This window comes from Oncorhynchus nerka, linkage group LG24 (assembly GCF_034236695.1).
Source record: "Oncorhynchus nerka isolate Pitt River linkage group LG24, Oner_Uvic_2.0, whole genome shotgun sequence".
Taxonomy (NCBI): domain Eukaryota; kingdom Metazoa; phylum Chordata; class Actinopteri; order Salmoniformes; family Salmonidae; genus Oncorhynchus; species Oncorhynchus nerka.
In genome coordinates, this window is record NC_088419.1 from 26,178,379 (window position 1) to 26,194,417 (window position 16,039).

Consider the following 16,039-nt stretch of genomic DNA (forward strand, 5'->3'; position numbering starts at 1 on the left):
GGTAACTATGTTCAGTCTAAGTCACTATGTTCAGTCTGGCACTGTTGTGGTAGTCACTATGTTCAGTCTGGCACTGTTGTGGTAGTCACTATGTTCAGTCTGGCACTGTTGTGGTAGTCACTATGTTCAGTCTGGCACTGTTGTGGTAGTCACTATGTTCAGTCTGGCACTGTTGTGGTAGTCAGTATCTGTTGTGGTAGAACTATGTTCAGTCTGGCACTGTTGTGGTAGTCACTATGTTCAGTCTGGCACTGTTGTGGTAGTCACTATGTTCAGTCTGGCACTGTTGTGGTAGTCACTATGTTCAGTCTGGCACTGTTGTGGTAGTCACTATGTTCAGTCTGGCACTGTTGTGGTAGTCACTATGTTCAGTCTGGCACTGTTGTGGTAGTCACTATGTTCAGTCTGGCACTGTTGTGGTAGTCACTATGTTCAGTCTGGCACTGTTGTGGTAGTCACTATGTTCAGTCTGGCACTGTTGTGGTAGTCACTATGTTCAGTCTGGCACTGTTGTGGTAGTCACTATGTTCAGTCTGGCACTGTTGTGGTAGTCACTATGTTCAGTCTGGCACTGTTGTGGTAGTCACTATGTTCAGTCTGGCACTGTTGTGGTAGTCACTATGTTCAGTCTGGCACTGTTGTGGTAGTCACACAGTCTGCACTGTTGGTAGTCACTATGTTCAATCTGGCACTGTTGTGGTAGTCACTATGTTCAATCTGGCACTGTTGTGGTAGTCACTATGTTCAATCTGGCACTGTTGTGGTAAACTATGTTCAATGGCACTGTTGAGAAGTTCAATCTAGCACTGTTGTGGTAGTCACTATGTTCAGTCTGGCACTGTTGTGGTAGTCACTATGTTCAGTCTGGCACTGTTGTGGTAGTCACTATGTTCAGTCTGGCACTGTTGTGGTAGTCACTATGTTCAGTCTGGCACTGTTGTGGTAGTCACTATGTTCAGTCTGTCACTGTTGTGGTAATCACTATGTTCAATCTGGCACTGTTGTGGTAATCACTATGTTCAATCTGGCACTGTTGTGGTAGTCACTATGTTCAGTCTGGCACTGTTGTGGTAGTCACTATGTTCAGTCTGGCACTGTTGTGGTAGTCACTATGTTCAGTCTGGCACTGTTGTGGTAGTCACTATTTTCAGTCTGGCACTGTTGTGGTAGTCACTATGTTCAGTCTGGCACTGTTGTGGTAGTCACTATGTTCAATCTGGCACTGTTGTGGTAATCACTATGTTCAGTCTGTCACTGTTGTGGTAGTCACTATGTTCAGTCTGGCACTGTTGTGGTAGTCACTATGTTCAGTCTGTCACTGTTGTGGTAGTCACTATGTTCAGTCTGGCACTGTTGTGGTAGTCACTAATCTGTGTCTTATCACCAGTGCTGTCACTTGGTGCTGGGTGACAGACCCCTCTTAGAGGGGTGTCACCTAAGCCCAGAGGGGGACATTCCAGAGGGCCTCCCGTCCTCCCCGGGGGACATAATGGTCCCAATCACTTAGGGGGGGGGGCCCAGGAGGAAAAGGTGTCCCCTTACCCACATGAGGACTACTGGCCCTCTACCAGGCTGATACAGATTCAGGTTTGTTGTCCTACAAGACGGAAATCTTATCATAGCTCACATTTGGGCAAGTGAGAAACCCAGGCTGTCAGTTTCATCTATACTGCCACGGGGAAGAAACAAACCTGGAAATGCGTGTGTGTGTGAGATGCAACGCCACATGGGTCGTTGTTACCGACACGACGACGTCATTAAGTCACCAAAAACCCAAATGGTACTTGTGTTCTTTCAGGTGTCCAATCTAAAGCCATAACTAGGTGCTACCTGATCTCCCAAACATGTCAGAGCTTCTGTTACCACAGAAACATGTAGACTAGTAGAGTATGAGTAATGTTCTAGATGAAGGCCTTTTACATCAAGGAGAGATGTGAGGGAAATACGAGCTCTAACCCAAAGACAGAGAGGGAGGCGGTGTTTCATGGAATCCACAACCCTGTAAGGTAGTAGTCATAGACCGACACAGCAGGAGGGCTACTGTACCCCGCCTCGGCCACTCAGCCCAAAACACACACACCAAGTTCATAGGCTCAGTTAGCACAGCATGAAACAAAGAAGGTCTATAAAGCCCATTAATACAACTCTGCAGTGCTTTAATGAGAGCTCTAATTGCTACTGTTTTTTAGTATACGGCTGGCTAGTGTAGCAGAATACAGGGTAGTATTCATACCTGCCTAAAGGTGGTATAATCCCCATTCATCCAACACGTATCTCACCTATGTCACTAAAACCCCTTCCTTCGGACCTAAAACACATATAGACCTAACTTGATTTATTCTAGTAAAGGAGAGGAAGTTGACACTAATGGCAGAGTTCACAGATAGCTTGAAAAAGGAGAGCCACACACCCTAGGAGGTCAGATATCATTTAATAGTCTAATAACCAGCGTTATTCAATTATTACATCTGAGCTCCTAGAGCGTGTGGCTCTCCATTTCTTTTTCAAATGTTCTACTCTGCTAGCCAGCATCTCCCCTAACCAGGTGTTCCACTCTGCTAGCCAGCACCTCCCCTAACCAGGTGTTCTACTCCGCTAGCCAGCACCTCCCCTAACCAGGTGTTCTACTCCGCACCTCCCTAACCAGCCAGCACCTCCCCTAACCAGGTGTTCTACTCCGCTAGCCAGCACCTCCCCTAACCAGGTGTTCTACTCCGCTAGCCAGCACCTCCCCTAACCAGGTGTTCTACTCCGCTAGCCAGCACCTCCCCTAACCAGGTGTTCTACTCCGCTAGCCAGCACCTCCCCTAACCAGGTGTTCTACTCCGCTAGCCAGCACCTCCCCTAACCAGGTGTTCTACTCCGCTAGCCAGCACCTCCCCTAACCAGGTGTTCTACTCCGCTAGCCAGCACCTCCCCTAACCAGGTGTTTCTTTCGCCTCCTGACAGAATGAACATGTGTAGCTAGCTACAACACTGTTTTTAATGAACACATTGTCGGAGAAGGGTGTTAAACGTGTCGATTCGCAGTCATGCTGCACGCCTCGCCCGATGCCAAGAGGAGATTTGTGTCTGGGTGGACTAAGTGTGGCACACATCACACCTGTGATTGGAGTCAGACAGCTGGGGGGGCTGAATGCCTCAAAGGAGACAATTGCAGAGTATTATATAGCTGTAACATGTCTAGTCAAGTCTCAGCCTCGGCACATGTGGCTCCAGAACAACACTGTAGACAGCATGTTCAGCCTCGGCGCATGTGGCTCCAGAACAACACTGTAGACAGCACGTTCATCCTCGGAGCATGTGGCTCCAGAACACACTGTAGACAGCATGTTCAACCTCGGCGCATGTGGCTCCAGAACAACACTGTAGACAGCATATTCAGAGGAAAGATCTATGCCCAAAAACATCTGATAGAAATTAAGTTCGTGATCATTTCTATGAAGAACTTTAATAGGGAGCTGCAGTATCACAACGTTTTCAAACACTTTTTGGATGAAGTGCCTTGCTGTCCATTTCAATGTTACGCTTCTGTTAACTTTTTACTCCACAATTGTACTTACTACAAGAGCTGTTTTTCGGACAGACACTGACGCCTTTAAATGTGTGGACTAACAAGTGACCGCATCACTCTTTAAGTAACTGGTCAACAACACAGGGTGAGCAGGGGAAATGACCCTCTCCTTTGTAGTTTGTGATTAGTTTACCAGGTGTTATGATCTGAGGCTGAGCACGCTCACACTGAGGTGGTAGGGTCCAGTAAGGACAGAGAGTACTTCATCTCACACACACCTAGCGCAGCCGCCACCACACACCTTCACAAAGCTAGCACTGCCCAGAGACACACACACAAAGCTAGCACTGCCCAGACACACACACAAAGCTAGCACTGCCCAGACACACACACACAAAGCTAGCACTGCCCAGACACATATCACACCTCACTGTAAACTCACAGTTCAACTTCAGTTAATTTATTGTTTTAACCAATTAGAAGAGAGGACGCACTGCCACAAAATATAGATCTGCTTTATCACAATGTGTGCTTTTGCTTTTACAAAATCTAAATTAAGTTTTACTACTTTAATTGAGAACTGTTAAGTTTTTCACAAACTAGCTGACTGCGGAAAAATGTAGATTCAGGAAGGGAGCTCACTAAAGCAGTCCAAATGTATTTTATGTTTATTTTTTACTTCAGTCAAATGTACTGTGTCACAAACAAACAGCTCTCCCGACCTGCCCTGCAATGAGTCTTCCTGCCCAGGGAATTGCCCTGTAACCCGGATCTGCTTTCTAGGAAATTAGAGCAAAGACATCCTGTCACACAACTACTGTCTGTCTGTCCCTTCACACTGAGGCGGCATTCATACTGTGTGTGAGTGTGCATATCTTAAACCAGACTCCTAGAGGACATAAAATCATACTATGATATGCAGTTTCCTGCCTTTGGGTTTAGCACAGGAAAGAACAGTTAATCACACCAAGTCGAGTGCAGTGGACTGGAGTCCTGAGGAAGTTTACTATAATACACACACAAGTCAATTTGTCCACAGCTCTTTGGTATTTAAGCTGAGCTCCATAGTGAGACGTGAACAGCTCCATCCATCCATACACTCATTATTTCAGGCTACGCTACACAATTTGACTGGAGAAAGAAGGAGAAAGGAACTAGCAGCATAATATCATCTCACAAAACAGACTTCTTTTTCTCTCTCATCTCTGTTCTTATCTTTATTTCTCAAGATGGAACATTCTGTCTGTGATGACAGCGAATTAAGCAAAGAGAATGTGTCCTTGAATCTGATAAGAAGTGTGTCAGACAGTGCGATCGTCACACTGGGCACACTACGCAACTCCAGATGAACAGGATACAGACACACTTAGGCACCACACTAATCTGACGTCTTGACATCTGCCTGCGGTCTAAATAATTCCAGTATGCTTCCCTCTGTGTGTGTGTGTGTGTGTGGTGGGGGGCAGGGCTTGCTTGGTTTAGTGGAGACCACACAGATCGGTGTCTTCGCCCCTCTGTCTGAGGTGTGTGATGGTTAAAGGAGGCTGCTAGGCTCTTCATGTGGTTTTCTATTAAACAGGCTCTTCAGTCTTGACAGAGGCAGACGGGGCTCTGGTGTAGAACGGGAGAATTTGGATATTTCCCTGGAGAGTACAATCCATCTCTCGCTCATTCCTCATCTGCTATTCAAGTCTTTCATTTTGTTGTTTAATAACTTCTGCCTCTGTCTGACAGTCTGTCTCAAAGCTGCAAGGCTGTAGACAAGGACACACGCACGGCAGGCTCACTGCTCTAATGAAGTCATAAAAACAGTAGTTCACAGAGCGGCGGGAACGAGGGACCTTTCAGGGGCCTTTCAACTCAAGCCAGATGTGCTATATGTCAGTCTGATAAGAACCACGTCCAACATGGTCAAATGCACGCACACACACTCACAAATCATTGGAACCAACGCTCCACAGATTGAAGAGGGACAATTATGGAGAGGGAGACTAGATGTCTGGTCCCCTGGACACACTACTAACCACATGGAGAGGAGAATACCTAGAGAACAGCATGATTAAACCTCTAGCAGCTTTTCCTTCCATTCCGCCAACACTACGTGGTGGTCATATATCTGTTGCCTTAAATTAGACACTCCCTCCCTCTCTCAGTACCTGCTCCTAATCCAGGCAGTTGCAGTCAAACTTGGAATGAGTGCTGTCACAAATGTGAGCATCCACCCCAATCCTAACTGACAGTATGAGGCAGTTCTATATGGGCAAATGAGAGTGCTGTCAAATTCTACTAGGCGCCAGGATTCAAAGTGGCAAACTGTCTCGACACGAGCATGGCTCCCATAGAGGTTAGATGATTAGATCTTTGGTTAGGGAGGCAACAAGGCCAAGTGTTAAATAGCCCGTGATAATGTGTGCGTCACCGTGTACAACTTCACCCCAAACAACGTGCGATTGACAGAAGGGCAATTGGAACAGTGAACTCACTGGGCATTGAACTAAACATTCCATTTGTCACAGGGAAAGAATGGCAAAGGAAAAAGGGGAGTGATCATTAGCTGGGAACCCACAACTGGGTTTTGCCATGTTCTTAGTAACCACTGTCATTCAGTTGAGTACATGCTGTAGAACCCACCCAGGGAATATAGACTACTGTAGAGCTACATGTTGTAGCTCTTGCTGTGCCCCAGGGCAGGACTGGCAGGCAGTGAGTGACCAGTGCAACCACATTCTGAGAAGCGCACACACACACACTTGTAAGCTAATGCTCAGAGTCCCATCTCACACACAGCCAGCCAGCGAGCTAACCAGCAGCAGGAAACACAGCCCCGCGAGCTCAGAGCACATCCTCCCATTGTTACTGCTGCTACAGCGCTCTACTGGAGGGAGACCATAGAGTTTGTACTCTACCAGCTAATCATTGTATAGCTGCATCTACACTACTGTTCCATCACTATCGTCTCAACATCTACAAAACAAACAGACTAGCAAACAGACAAACAAGCCAACTTATATCATATTTAAAAAGCACCGAAAAGAATGAGAACGTCTGTTAAATTCGAGGGCCAGTCTGTCTACCTCCAGATTGGGGAAAGATGAATCAGAATAGCTTCCCCAGGCCTTGGGTTGTCGTCAGTGTGGGGAAATGCTGGACAATGAGCAGCAGGACTCCCCTGTGAGGTGGAGTGGAGAGAGAGGGTCAGGATATCCCCCTGTTCTTCCTAATTTGGAACCCAACATTCTGTCCCCACGAAACCCTTTAGGTGAACATCTGCAGCATAACAGCCTGGAGTAAACAAAACTAGGCCTGTCAGAGCAGAATCAAGGGGACAAAAGTTAAGCAAATCAAGGTCTTGTTCCAGAGATGAAGTTCTGGCCTGTGTGCCTGCATCGCCTTGACAATCATTAACTGTGTGGTCTTGAGATAGCTATTTTGGGCTATCCAGCTGCTCTACTGCTGCTCAGTAGAGAACCGTCCTAGGTTCCTTACATAGTGGGTCACAGCTATATGATGAACTGGTGTGAGCTGGAGGCTTATTTGGTCTGAGTTTCTGGCAAAAGAGAAAGCATACATTTTGAATGAGAAACCCTGCAAAAGATGGAATTTAAACCTAAAAGAATACTTGATTAGAGAAAACTCTACAGGTGTGAAGCTTACAGCAGTAGAGAACACTGAGCAAGTGGAACAGCCGCACATACTGGAGGTCTATTACCTGTGTCTTCCCATCCTCAACCCCCTCTTCTGACAAAACGGCTACACACCCCCCTCCACCCACCACACATACACAGTCACACCTGTATTTAACACAGAGAGAGACAGAGAGAGAGCGCCTCACCGACTCGTCCTTCTTTCCGACCACAGAGAACCACATGGTGTAGGTAGATAGTTCCCGCTCGGCTAGAACTGGCTCGTGCTCAGGCTCAATTAAAAGTCCACAAGGAAGGGCAGATCACAGCCCAGATGTACTGGTGTAATGATCACAGAGACCACAGAGACCAGTCAGAGACCAAAACAAAACAGCTAGCGAAGGAAGAGATACTAGGTGCGGCGCAGTGGGAGAAAGAAAGAGGTCCACACTACATTCTACTGTAGGACGCCATATGACAAATAATCAGCAGCCAGCCAGAGTAGGAAATACCATTTACAGACTTAAGTAAACAGTCCGCCAGCGTTAGCCACTCACTACTCTGCAACAGTTTGGGTAACCTTTCAGAGCACTGCAAATTACTCTCCTCTCGCTCTCCCCCTCTCTCTCTCATTCCTTCGCTTCTCCAGTCTGCCACGGACTCATGCCTTCCTTCTGTCTCCTGTCCTCCCCTCCCATTTTCCCCTCCCTCTGCTCTCTCTCCCCACCTCTCTCGATCTTTCTCCCTCCCTTCCTCACACCACCTCAGGTTGAAAATAGCAGTAAAAACAGAGGGTGTGGCCCCCACCTCCTCAAATACAAAAACTATGCTTTGAAAATAAACAGTTCAGGGAGGCCACTCTATTCGCCCCCCCACTCATCCTCCACCCCCTCCATCCGCCTCCCAATCGTCCTCCACCCCCCCCACCCCATCCATCCCCCACACCATCCTTCCATCTGCCCCCCGCCCCCCCCCCCCACCCTTCCATCCATCCATCCCCCCACACCATCCATCCATCCATCCGCCCCCACACCATCCATCCATCCATCCGCCCCCCCCCACCATCCATCCATCCATCCATCCACACCATCCATCCATTCTTCTCACTCTCATTCCTCTGTCAGTGACAGTCTAAAGCCTCATGTCCACCAGACGCGTCAAAATCATTGCCAATGGAGTAGTCCGCAACGCGGCGTTGGGGATGTTGCACTAGGCTGTGATGTGCTTTACCGCATGGTGGTACAAACTACAAAGCTAACCACTTGGCTAGTTAGCCTAGCTTCCCCTTTCCAGCTAATTATTTCACATTCAACTGACCAGCAACATTTTTTGCATGAAGTCCCCGGTAGCAGTCAGTGCTTTGGTGGAACAGGGCAGAGAGCCCAGCGACAGGCAAAATGACCTTCTCCTCCAGGCTGCAAACCTTTCTGCAGCCTTGCGAAGCACATGTGCGTCAAGTAGCAGAAATGCGGACTAGACATCCGGCAAAACGTATACATACGCATCTGGTGGACATACAGCATAAGTCCCCAGAAACACACTCCAATTAACCCACACAGACCAACCCGGGTCAGACCTGGGCTATAATGGTGCCAGCTGAAACATGACGGTCACTTTTTTACACATACACACACACACACACACACTATTATCCGGAGTTACGGCAGACTAATGCAGTAAACAACCACAGAAGAGAACCCAGTACAACCTAAGGCTCTTACATCAATCCACACCAACACTGTTAGAAACAGCATGTTCCACCGGCAATGTTGTTGAACTGAAAATGAGGACACCTTCAGGCAGGTTCTTGACAACGATTGAGAGAAGGGCTTATTTGGGATTATTTATGTGTTCACCAGGCAGTAGTCATCAAGTCTGCTTGAGCATGGACGTAACAAATGTTTCTGGGTTATTTCTTCATTGAATCTGTGTATTTCACATCACTCACATAACACTTCCCTTCCAGCCAGGAAGTCACAAACCTCTTCCAGGAGCACTAGTGGGTATCGACAAAAACCTTATCAATAATGAAAGGAAAGGATTGAAAGATGTCTTACCTTGGCAGCCACAATGCTGAGGCCCATGCCATTGTGCTTCTTCAGGGTGACCGTCACAACTTCCGGTTCCTTCCGCATTTGCTGCAACGAGAGGACACAGCTTAGAGAGCGTTAGCTTAGGAAAAATGTGCTTCTACAGGGCTCTCAGAGCTGGGAGCTCTCTCCTGGACGTTTCTCAGGCAGAATGAGGCGCTGGATGAGGGAGCAGAGGGATAGGCGCAGAGCAGGGTCGTCATACAGAGAGAGAGCTGGGTTGGGGCGACCGCAATGAGAAATGGCGGGGGCTGGAGAGGAGTCAAGAATGAAAGCCACATGCGCTTGGCTCCAGAGGATCTCAATGGGATCGTTTAAAAAGAGGGCTGCCTGGGAGCAGGGTGGGGAGAGAGGGAGAGGGCAGGGCTTTCCACACAGACTGCCTCTCGTCCCGATGGCACTGAACACATTGAGACTCAACAGCCCCAAAGACACAAACAACTCTTCGCTCATCTGCTGAGCTATGCTGTACAGCCACATAGTTCAGAGACAGAGAGTGGATACAAAGCCACATTAGGTAACAGGGATCTGGTGGCATTTCTCATCGTGTGATGTGGTGTAGAACAAGTCTTTCTGAATGCCATTGGAGTGATTTCACCAAGTGCTAGAGGGCAGGGCAATGGTGATGCAGGGTTCAGCTGGCTACAATGAGTAAAGAAAACATTCATTCAGACAACAGATATTCTGCAGTAAGAGACTAACTCTTAACTCAAACAACACCTGCCAGCGAGAGCATCTCCAGAGAGAAATAGTTTTTAGGATGACAAAAGTCTGACTGCACTAGGCTAGCTACAGTAACACCTCCTGTCTGGACTAGTGATCAGGGAAACCTACCCGTTGTTGTCCTCGGGGATCCCCTGTCTGTCTCTGTGTGTCTTATTAACCCTGTAATGGCTGCTAACAGCGGGACTCTATGGAACACTAGAGTAGTGATTCTGGAGCAATGCGGTGGAAACATGAGGCGGGGTGCCGGGGTCGCCCTGCCTGGCACACGACCAAGAGGCCATTAATCAAAACCTCAGCGGTGCTTAAGCGGTTTGGGCGCCCTCCTCCTCTCCCCGGGCCCTTTACTAGTGTGGGGGCTGGGGCTAATGCCAACCCTGAGCTGAGGTTTGAAGCATGAAAAAGGAGAGCTGGGGGGGAAAAAAATCAGGGCAATTATACAGGAAGCAGTGTAATTTCTTTTTTTGTGTGATTAGGGTGAGAAGGGTATAATTTACTGCTGTTCCAGAGCTCTCTGGTCACTTATTGGCCTCTGTGGTGTAATTGGTGTTGATTGAAATCGAGCAGGAGGAAGTGTGTGTGTGTGTGTGTGTGTGTCTGTTAGTGTTAAGTAGAGTAGGGCAGAACGGTGATTGCATGACAGCAGCATGGGACATTAACGTTTTCCATACGATCGTTGGAAACAAGTGATGCCAAAACATTAAGCCACAAACAGAGAAGTTGAGTAATTGAAATATTCAAGTGTTCTAAACAGCTAAAAGCAGCAGCCTATTCATTCCTCTGTGCTTCTCCGTTACTTAGTAATATGGTGGCTAATGTATAAGGACATGTCTGCGTCATGACTAACAGGCACTAATTTGCATGATCATGCAGCTCAATGTAATGGTGTCCTGCATAGTCCTAAGCTGTAACGGTTGGAGGGACACCTACCAGGTCTGAGTTGTCTGCAGAGAAGTGGCTGTCGCAGTCGACTCCTTCAAAGTGGATGGTCCAGGTCCCAGGGGAGCGCGGGTGAGGGGTTAGCCGACAGAATCCTGCACAGGACACGAGAGGAAATCACAGTTATCTTCTTCTACTTAGTACAGATCTGAGACTACATTTACACGGCAGCAGGAACAACTCTTGGAATCTCTCTCAAACACTCTGATGAGGACAGGAGCAAACAGCTCTCCAGTCTCCTCTTACATAGCTATTACATTCCACTGCCTACGCGTCAACAAAACAAACACAGGCCAGCCCAGCCTCTGATTGGTTCACAACTTTAGGTTTAGACAGAACACAACCGGTGTGACATTCCGAAATAGAGTGTATTTTTGTATCCTCCTCCACACAAGTACCTCTCTGACAAAGGGGGTCCAGGAACTCCTGGAATCCGTTGGGAATGTTCCTCACAACGTCGCAGGAGTAGCCGTCCTCGGGCAGCAGGAAGGGCAGCTGCAGGTCAGGGTCCTCCTCTAGCTGGACCTCTCGGCCGTCGCTACGAGCCAGCTCATCTGCTGTGTTCTCCGCCACGGCAACCACGTGGTCTATAAGCTCCTATAGGGGGAGACACCAGACGGACCAATGGGGGTTTAGTTACATCAGGGGAGAGGGATGTGTGTAATAGTCCTTTGACTGTTTCCTCAATATTCCAAAGTAGAAACAGCAACCTGGACTGGAAAAGGGAGATAGGAAGATCAGTCAAGCGGTGAGCTTAGCTAATGTTTACCCCAAAATAACAGCTCAAACTCCAACACATTACAACTATGGGAGGAGACTTGTGTTAAGCAATACTTCAAACCCCCATTTCTCCACTTCAGAGTCATTCATTGTATCTCTAGTGTGTGACTGCGCACGTGAATAGAGGAGTACGCACGTGAATAGAGGAGTGCGCACGTGAATAGAGGAGTGCGCACGTGAATAGAGGAGCGCGCACGTGAATAGAGGAGCGAGCACGTGAATAGAGGAGCGCGCACGTGAATAGAGGAGCGTGTAGTCATGTCTTACTGGGGGGATGTAAGGCTCGTCAGGAGCACAGTGGTAGTTGGTCATGAGGGCGTTGAGCTGCAGGGAGTTCAGCTTGAAGCAGGTGTTGTGGATGTTCTGCACGTCTTGCATGGAGTACTTGTCCATGGTGAGGAGAGTCGTAGCCTGGGGAGGAACAACAGAACAGAGTACAATTAATGACAGAGAAGGACTTGATTTATAGTGACCTTTTGTCCACGCTGAAGTCCTTCCCCTACAACTTTCCATAGGAACAACAGCTCTTAAAGCATCACCCAGAGCTGCTGACAAGTATTCAATAAAAACCATTCTTCTGAGGTGGAAGAGCCTGCCCTGCCTACAGTAAGTCACCATATGGAAAACAGTGGGTAGCTAACAGGTGTGCCATGCTGGACAAAGATAGGTGGATCCTACCTGTACGATGCGACTGAGGTGACAGTCAGCAGCCAGCTCCAGGCCCTGTTTCTCTGCCCAGGCCTCGATGTGGCTGAGCTGCTGCCGGAGGATGGCGCCCCAGTAGTGTGAACACAGTCCAGAGTCGGCCTCCATCACCAGCTTGTTGAACAGCCACATGTTGATGAAGTGGAAGAGCTGGGAGAACAGCTGGATGGTCAGTGCCGCGTTGACACGGCAACGACGCAGCAGCGACATGGCGCCCGTCAGGGTGTGCAGAACATCCTCTACGTGGGGAGAGAGAGAGATGGAGGATGAGGAAGAGGAATGTCTTTTTACATTTCCACTACTGCTGGAGTACTTAGTGAATAACCAGTCCACCAAGGTTTCAGTTGATTTCTATACACTATGTCCCCACTAGAGGGCTCACTTTAAAAAACAAGCCGAGTGACATACGGCGTAGCTGTGAATGTAAATAAACTGCAAAAAAGAAACATGCCTTTTTCAGGACCCTGTCTTTCAAAGATAATTCGTAAAAATCCAAATAACTTCACAGATCTTCATTGTAAAGGGTTTAAACACTGTTTCCCATGCTTGTTCAATGAACCATAAACAATTAATGAACATGTTCCTGTGGAACGGTCGTTAAGACACGAACAGCTTACAGACGGTAGGCAATTAAGGTCACAGTTATGAAAACTTAGGACACTGAAGAGGCCTTTCTACTGACTCTAAAAAACACCAAAAGAAAGATGCCCAGGGTCCCTGCTCATCTGCGTGAACGTGCCTTAGGCATGCTGCAAGGAGGCATGCGGACTGCAGATGTGGCCAGGGCAATAAATTGCAATGTCCGTACTGTGAGATGCCTAAGACAGCGCTACAGGGAGACAGGATGGACAGCTGATCGTCCTCGCAGTGGCAGACCATGTGTAACAACATCTGCACAGGATCGGTACATCCGAACATCACACCTGCGGGACAGGTACAAGATGGCAACAACAACTGTCCGATTTACACCAGGAACGCACAATCCCTCCATCAGTGCTCAGACTGTCCGCAATAGGCTGAGAGAGTCTGGACAGAGGGCTTGTAGGCAGGTCCTCAACACACATCACCGACAACAACGTCGCCTATTGGCACAAACCCACCGTCGCTGGGCCAGACAGGACCGGCAAAAAGTGCTCTTCACTGACAAGTCGCGGTTTTGTCTCACCAAGGGTGATGGTCGGATTCGCGTGATGGAAGGAATGAGCGTTACACCGAGGCCTGTACTCTGGAGCGGGATCAATTTGGAGGTGGAAGGTTCGTCATGGTCTGTGGCGGTGTGTCACAGCATCATCGGACTGAGCTTGTTGTCATTGCAGGCAATCTCAATGCTGTGCGTTACAGGGAAGACATCCTCCTCCTTCCTGCAGGCTCATCCTTACATGACCCCCCAGCATGACAATGCCACTAGCCATACTGCTCGTTCTGTGCATGATTTCCTGCAAGACTACCATGGCCAGCGAAGAGCCCGGATCTCAATCCCATTGAGCACATCTGGAACCTGTTGGATTGGAGGGTGAGGGCTAGGGCCATTCCCCCCAGAAATGCCCGGGAACTTGCAGGTGCCTTGGTGGAAGAGTGGGGTAACATCTCACAGCAAGAACTGGCAAATCTAGTGCAGTCCATGAGGAGGAGATGCACTGCAGTACTTAATGCAGTTGGTTGCCACAACAGATACTGACGGTTACTTTTGATCCCCCCTTTTGTTCAGGGACACATTATTCCATTTCTGTTAGTCACATGTCTGTGGAACTTGTTCAGTTTATGTCTCAGTTGTTGAATCTTGTTATGTTCATACAAATATTTACATGTTAAGTTTGCTGAAAATAAACAGTTGACAGTAAGAGGACTTTTTGTTGTTGTTGCGGAGTTTCCAAATGTAACAGTATGAGTTTAATATATACACAGTTATATACACAGTAAGAGTGTCACACCGTGTATGAACAGAGGGGAGTCACCTATTTTGGGCCTTTGAGGGTTCTGTTCCTCTGGGTCGTCCAGGAAGGCAGGCATGTAGTTACTCAGGTCAGACTGCAGACACTGGACCAGGTACCTGAGATAACACAACAACACATTGGTTCTGTACGGTCCACACGGATATGGATAAACAAAAAGACACATACAATGCATATACGTCCACCTACATGAAGTCAAACACACATACGTTCCCTTGTGCTGAGAGCAACACTTGTCCTGAGAGCAACACTTGTCCTGAGAGCAACACTTGTCCTGAGAGCAACACTTGTCCTGAGAGCAACACTTGTCCTGAGAGCAACACTTGTCCTGAGAGCAACACACACACATAAAATACAGATATACAGAATGCAGAAACGTGCACACACACACACCTAACGGGACTTCCTCTGGAATCCCACAGTAAACCAGTGGTCTGGCCTGACCGGCACGGCCACTGCTCTGCTCCGGGAAAAAGACAAAGCACCAGTTGTTTCAGCTAGCCATTCCAGGGAGCAGCGAGCAGAACAGGGGAACGGGAGAGCCGTGGAAACGGTTTTTACTGGGACCTTTCCCCTCTCCCCAGGCCCATACAGCCCTGCTCCAGCCTGGCCAACAAGCCAGGCCCAAGACATTCCACATATTCACAGCTCCCCTTTGTGTTCCTGCATCCACACACAGACTCCAGAAACAGTACGGACAAGGGCTAGATTGACTTCCTCCAGATCCTTACATGGTCCGAGCTGAAGCAACACAATTATCTTGCTTAACCCCCTGTCCCTCGGCTACTTTTATTGCTCATGGGACAGCTCAGGCAGAAGTTAGCATGGGCCGCTAACCACTAGCTACGACATTGTGAACGAGGGCCATTTTTACATGGGCAGCAGACATCTATATTTTGTTTTCCACTCAGGAGAATCGATGCCAGCAATGGCAGGGTACTTCACATTTTGATCTAGAATTAGCATAATAATTGTCCAATCATACTATTACTCACATGTGGTTTCAGTTAGCCCTGATGGCGTACATGCAGACATGACATACACAGGATTGACAGGGTAGTGTGGGCTGCTGCACCGTGTGACTAGCACACAAACAGAGCTGGGAGCAGGATAAGGTAAAGCCTGGTCTCCAGGTCATGGGTGAGAAAGTGGGGGGCAGAGAAGTGATCAGAAGAGGGACAGGAACAAGAAGTGGGAATGATGGGGCAAAGAGTAGTGGAAAGAAGACAAACCGGGGCATTTAAAGAGGCTGGCCAAGAAGACGGAGGAGCATCGAACTACAGAGAGGAGAGGACCAGGCGTTAGGAAAGAGACGGGGCCAGAGGGTAGGGAGGAAGTCGGGGCACTCACTTGAAGGCCATCTGGACGAGGTGTGCCAACACATCCTGGGCGTCCAGTGTGATGCGCGACAGATCCTTGTCCTGCTTGATGAAGTTGAGCAGCTCTGAGGCATTGGCCATCCAGAAAGCCAGGGCCCCCGCAATGTTCTTCTGCTTCTGAAATACACCAATCACAGAGCAGGACAGACCGAGAGAGAGAGAGCAGGGGGTCAGAGAGGAGGTATAGACAGACACGGGGTGAAGGGGGGACTTTCTCAGACTCACAGCCATGAGCAGTAGCAGCACTCAAGGGATAGACTCGTGCACCTGCCACCCTACCCCACCCAAATCCAAGACGTCCAGAACCAGACACTGGCCCCCAGTTATAGCCTCT

General features: G+C 48.5%; 1 protein-coding gene across 20 annotated transcripts in view; it reads right to left on the reverse strand.

Annotated features, from left to right (window-relative positions):
* Positions 1-16,039, reverse strand: part of LOC115107737 (afadin-like) — a 121,907-nt gene that overhangs the window by 19,201 nt on the left and 86,667 nt on the right. For all 20 annotated transcript variants that reach the window (XM_029631343.2, XM_065008769.1, XM_029631339.2 and 17 more), the window contains 7 exons: positions 15,677-15,822; positions 14,330-14,424; positions 12,348-12,613; positions 11,937-12,080; positions 11,288-11,486; positions 10,881-10,984; positions 9,195-9,275 (listed from right to left, as the gene is read on the reverse strand). In XM_029631343.2, coding sequence (XP_029487203.1) covers positions 9,195-9,275; positions 10,881-10,984; positions 11,288-11,486; positions 11,937-12,080; positions 12,348-12,613; positions 14,330-14,424; positions 15,677-15,822 — 1,035 coding nt within the window. The remainder of the gene's footprint in view (positions 1-9,194; positions 9,276-10,880; positions 10,985-11,287; positions 11,487-11,936; positions 12,081-12,347; positions 12,614-14,329; positions 14,425-15,676; positions 15,823-16,039) is intronic.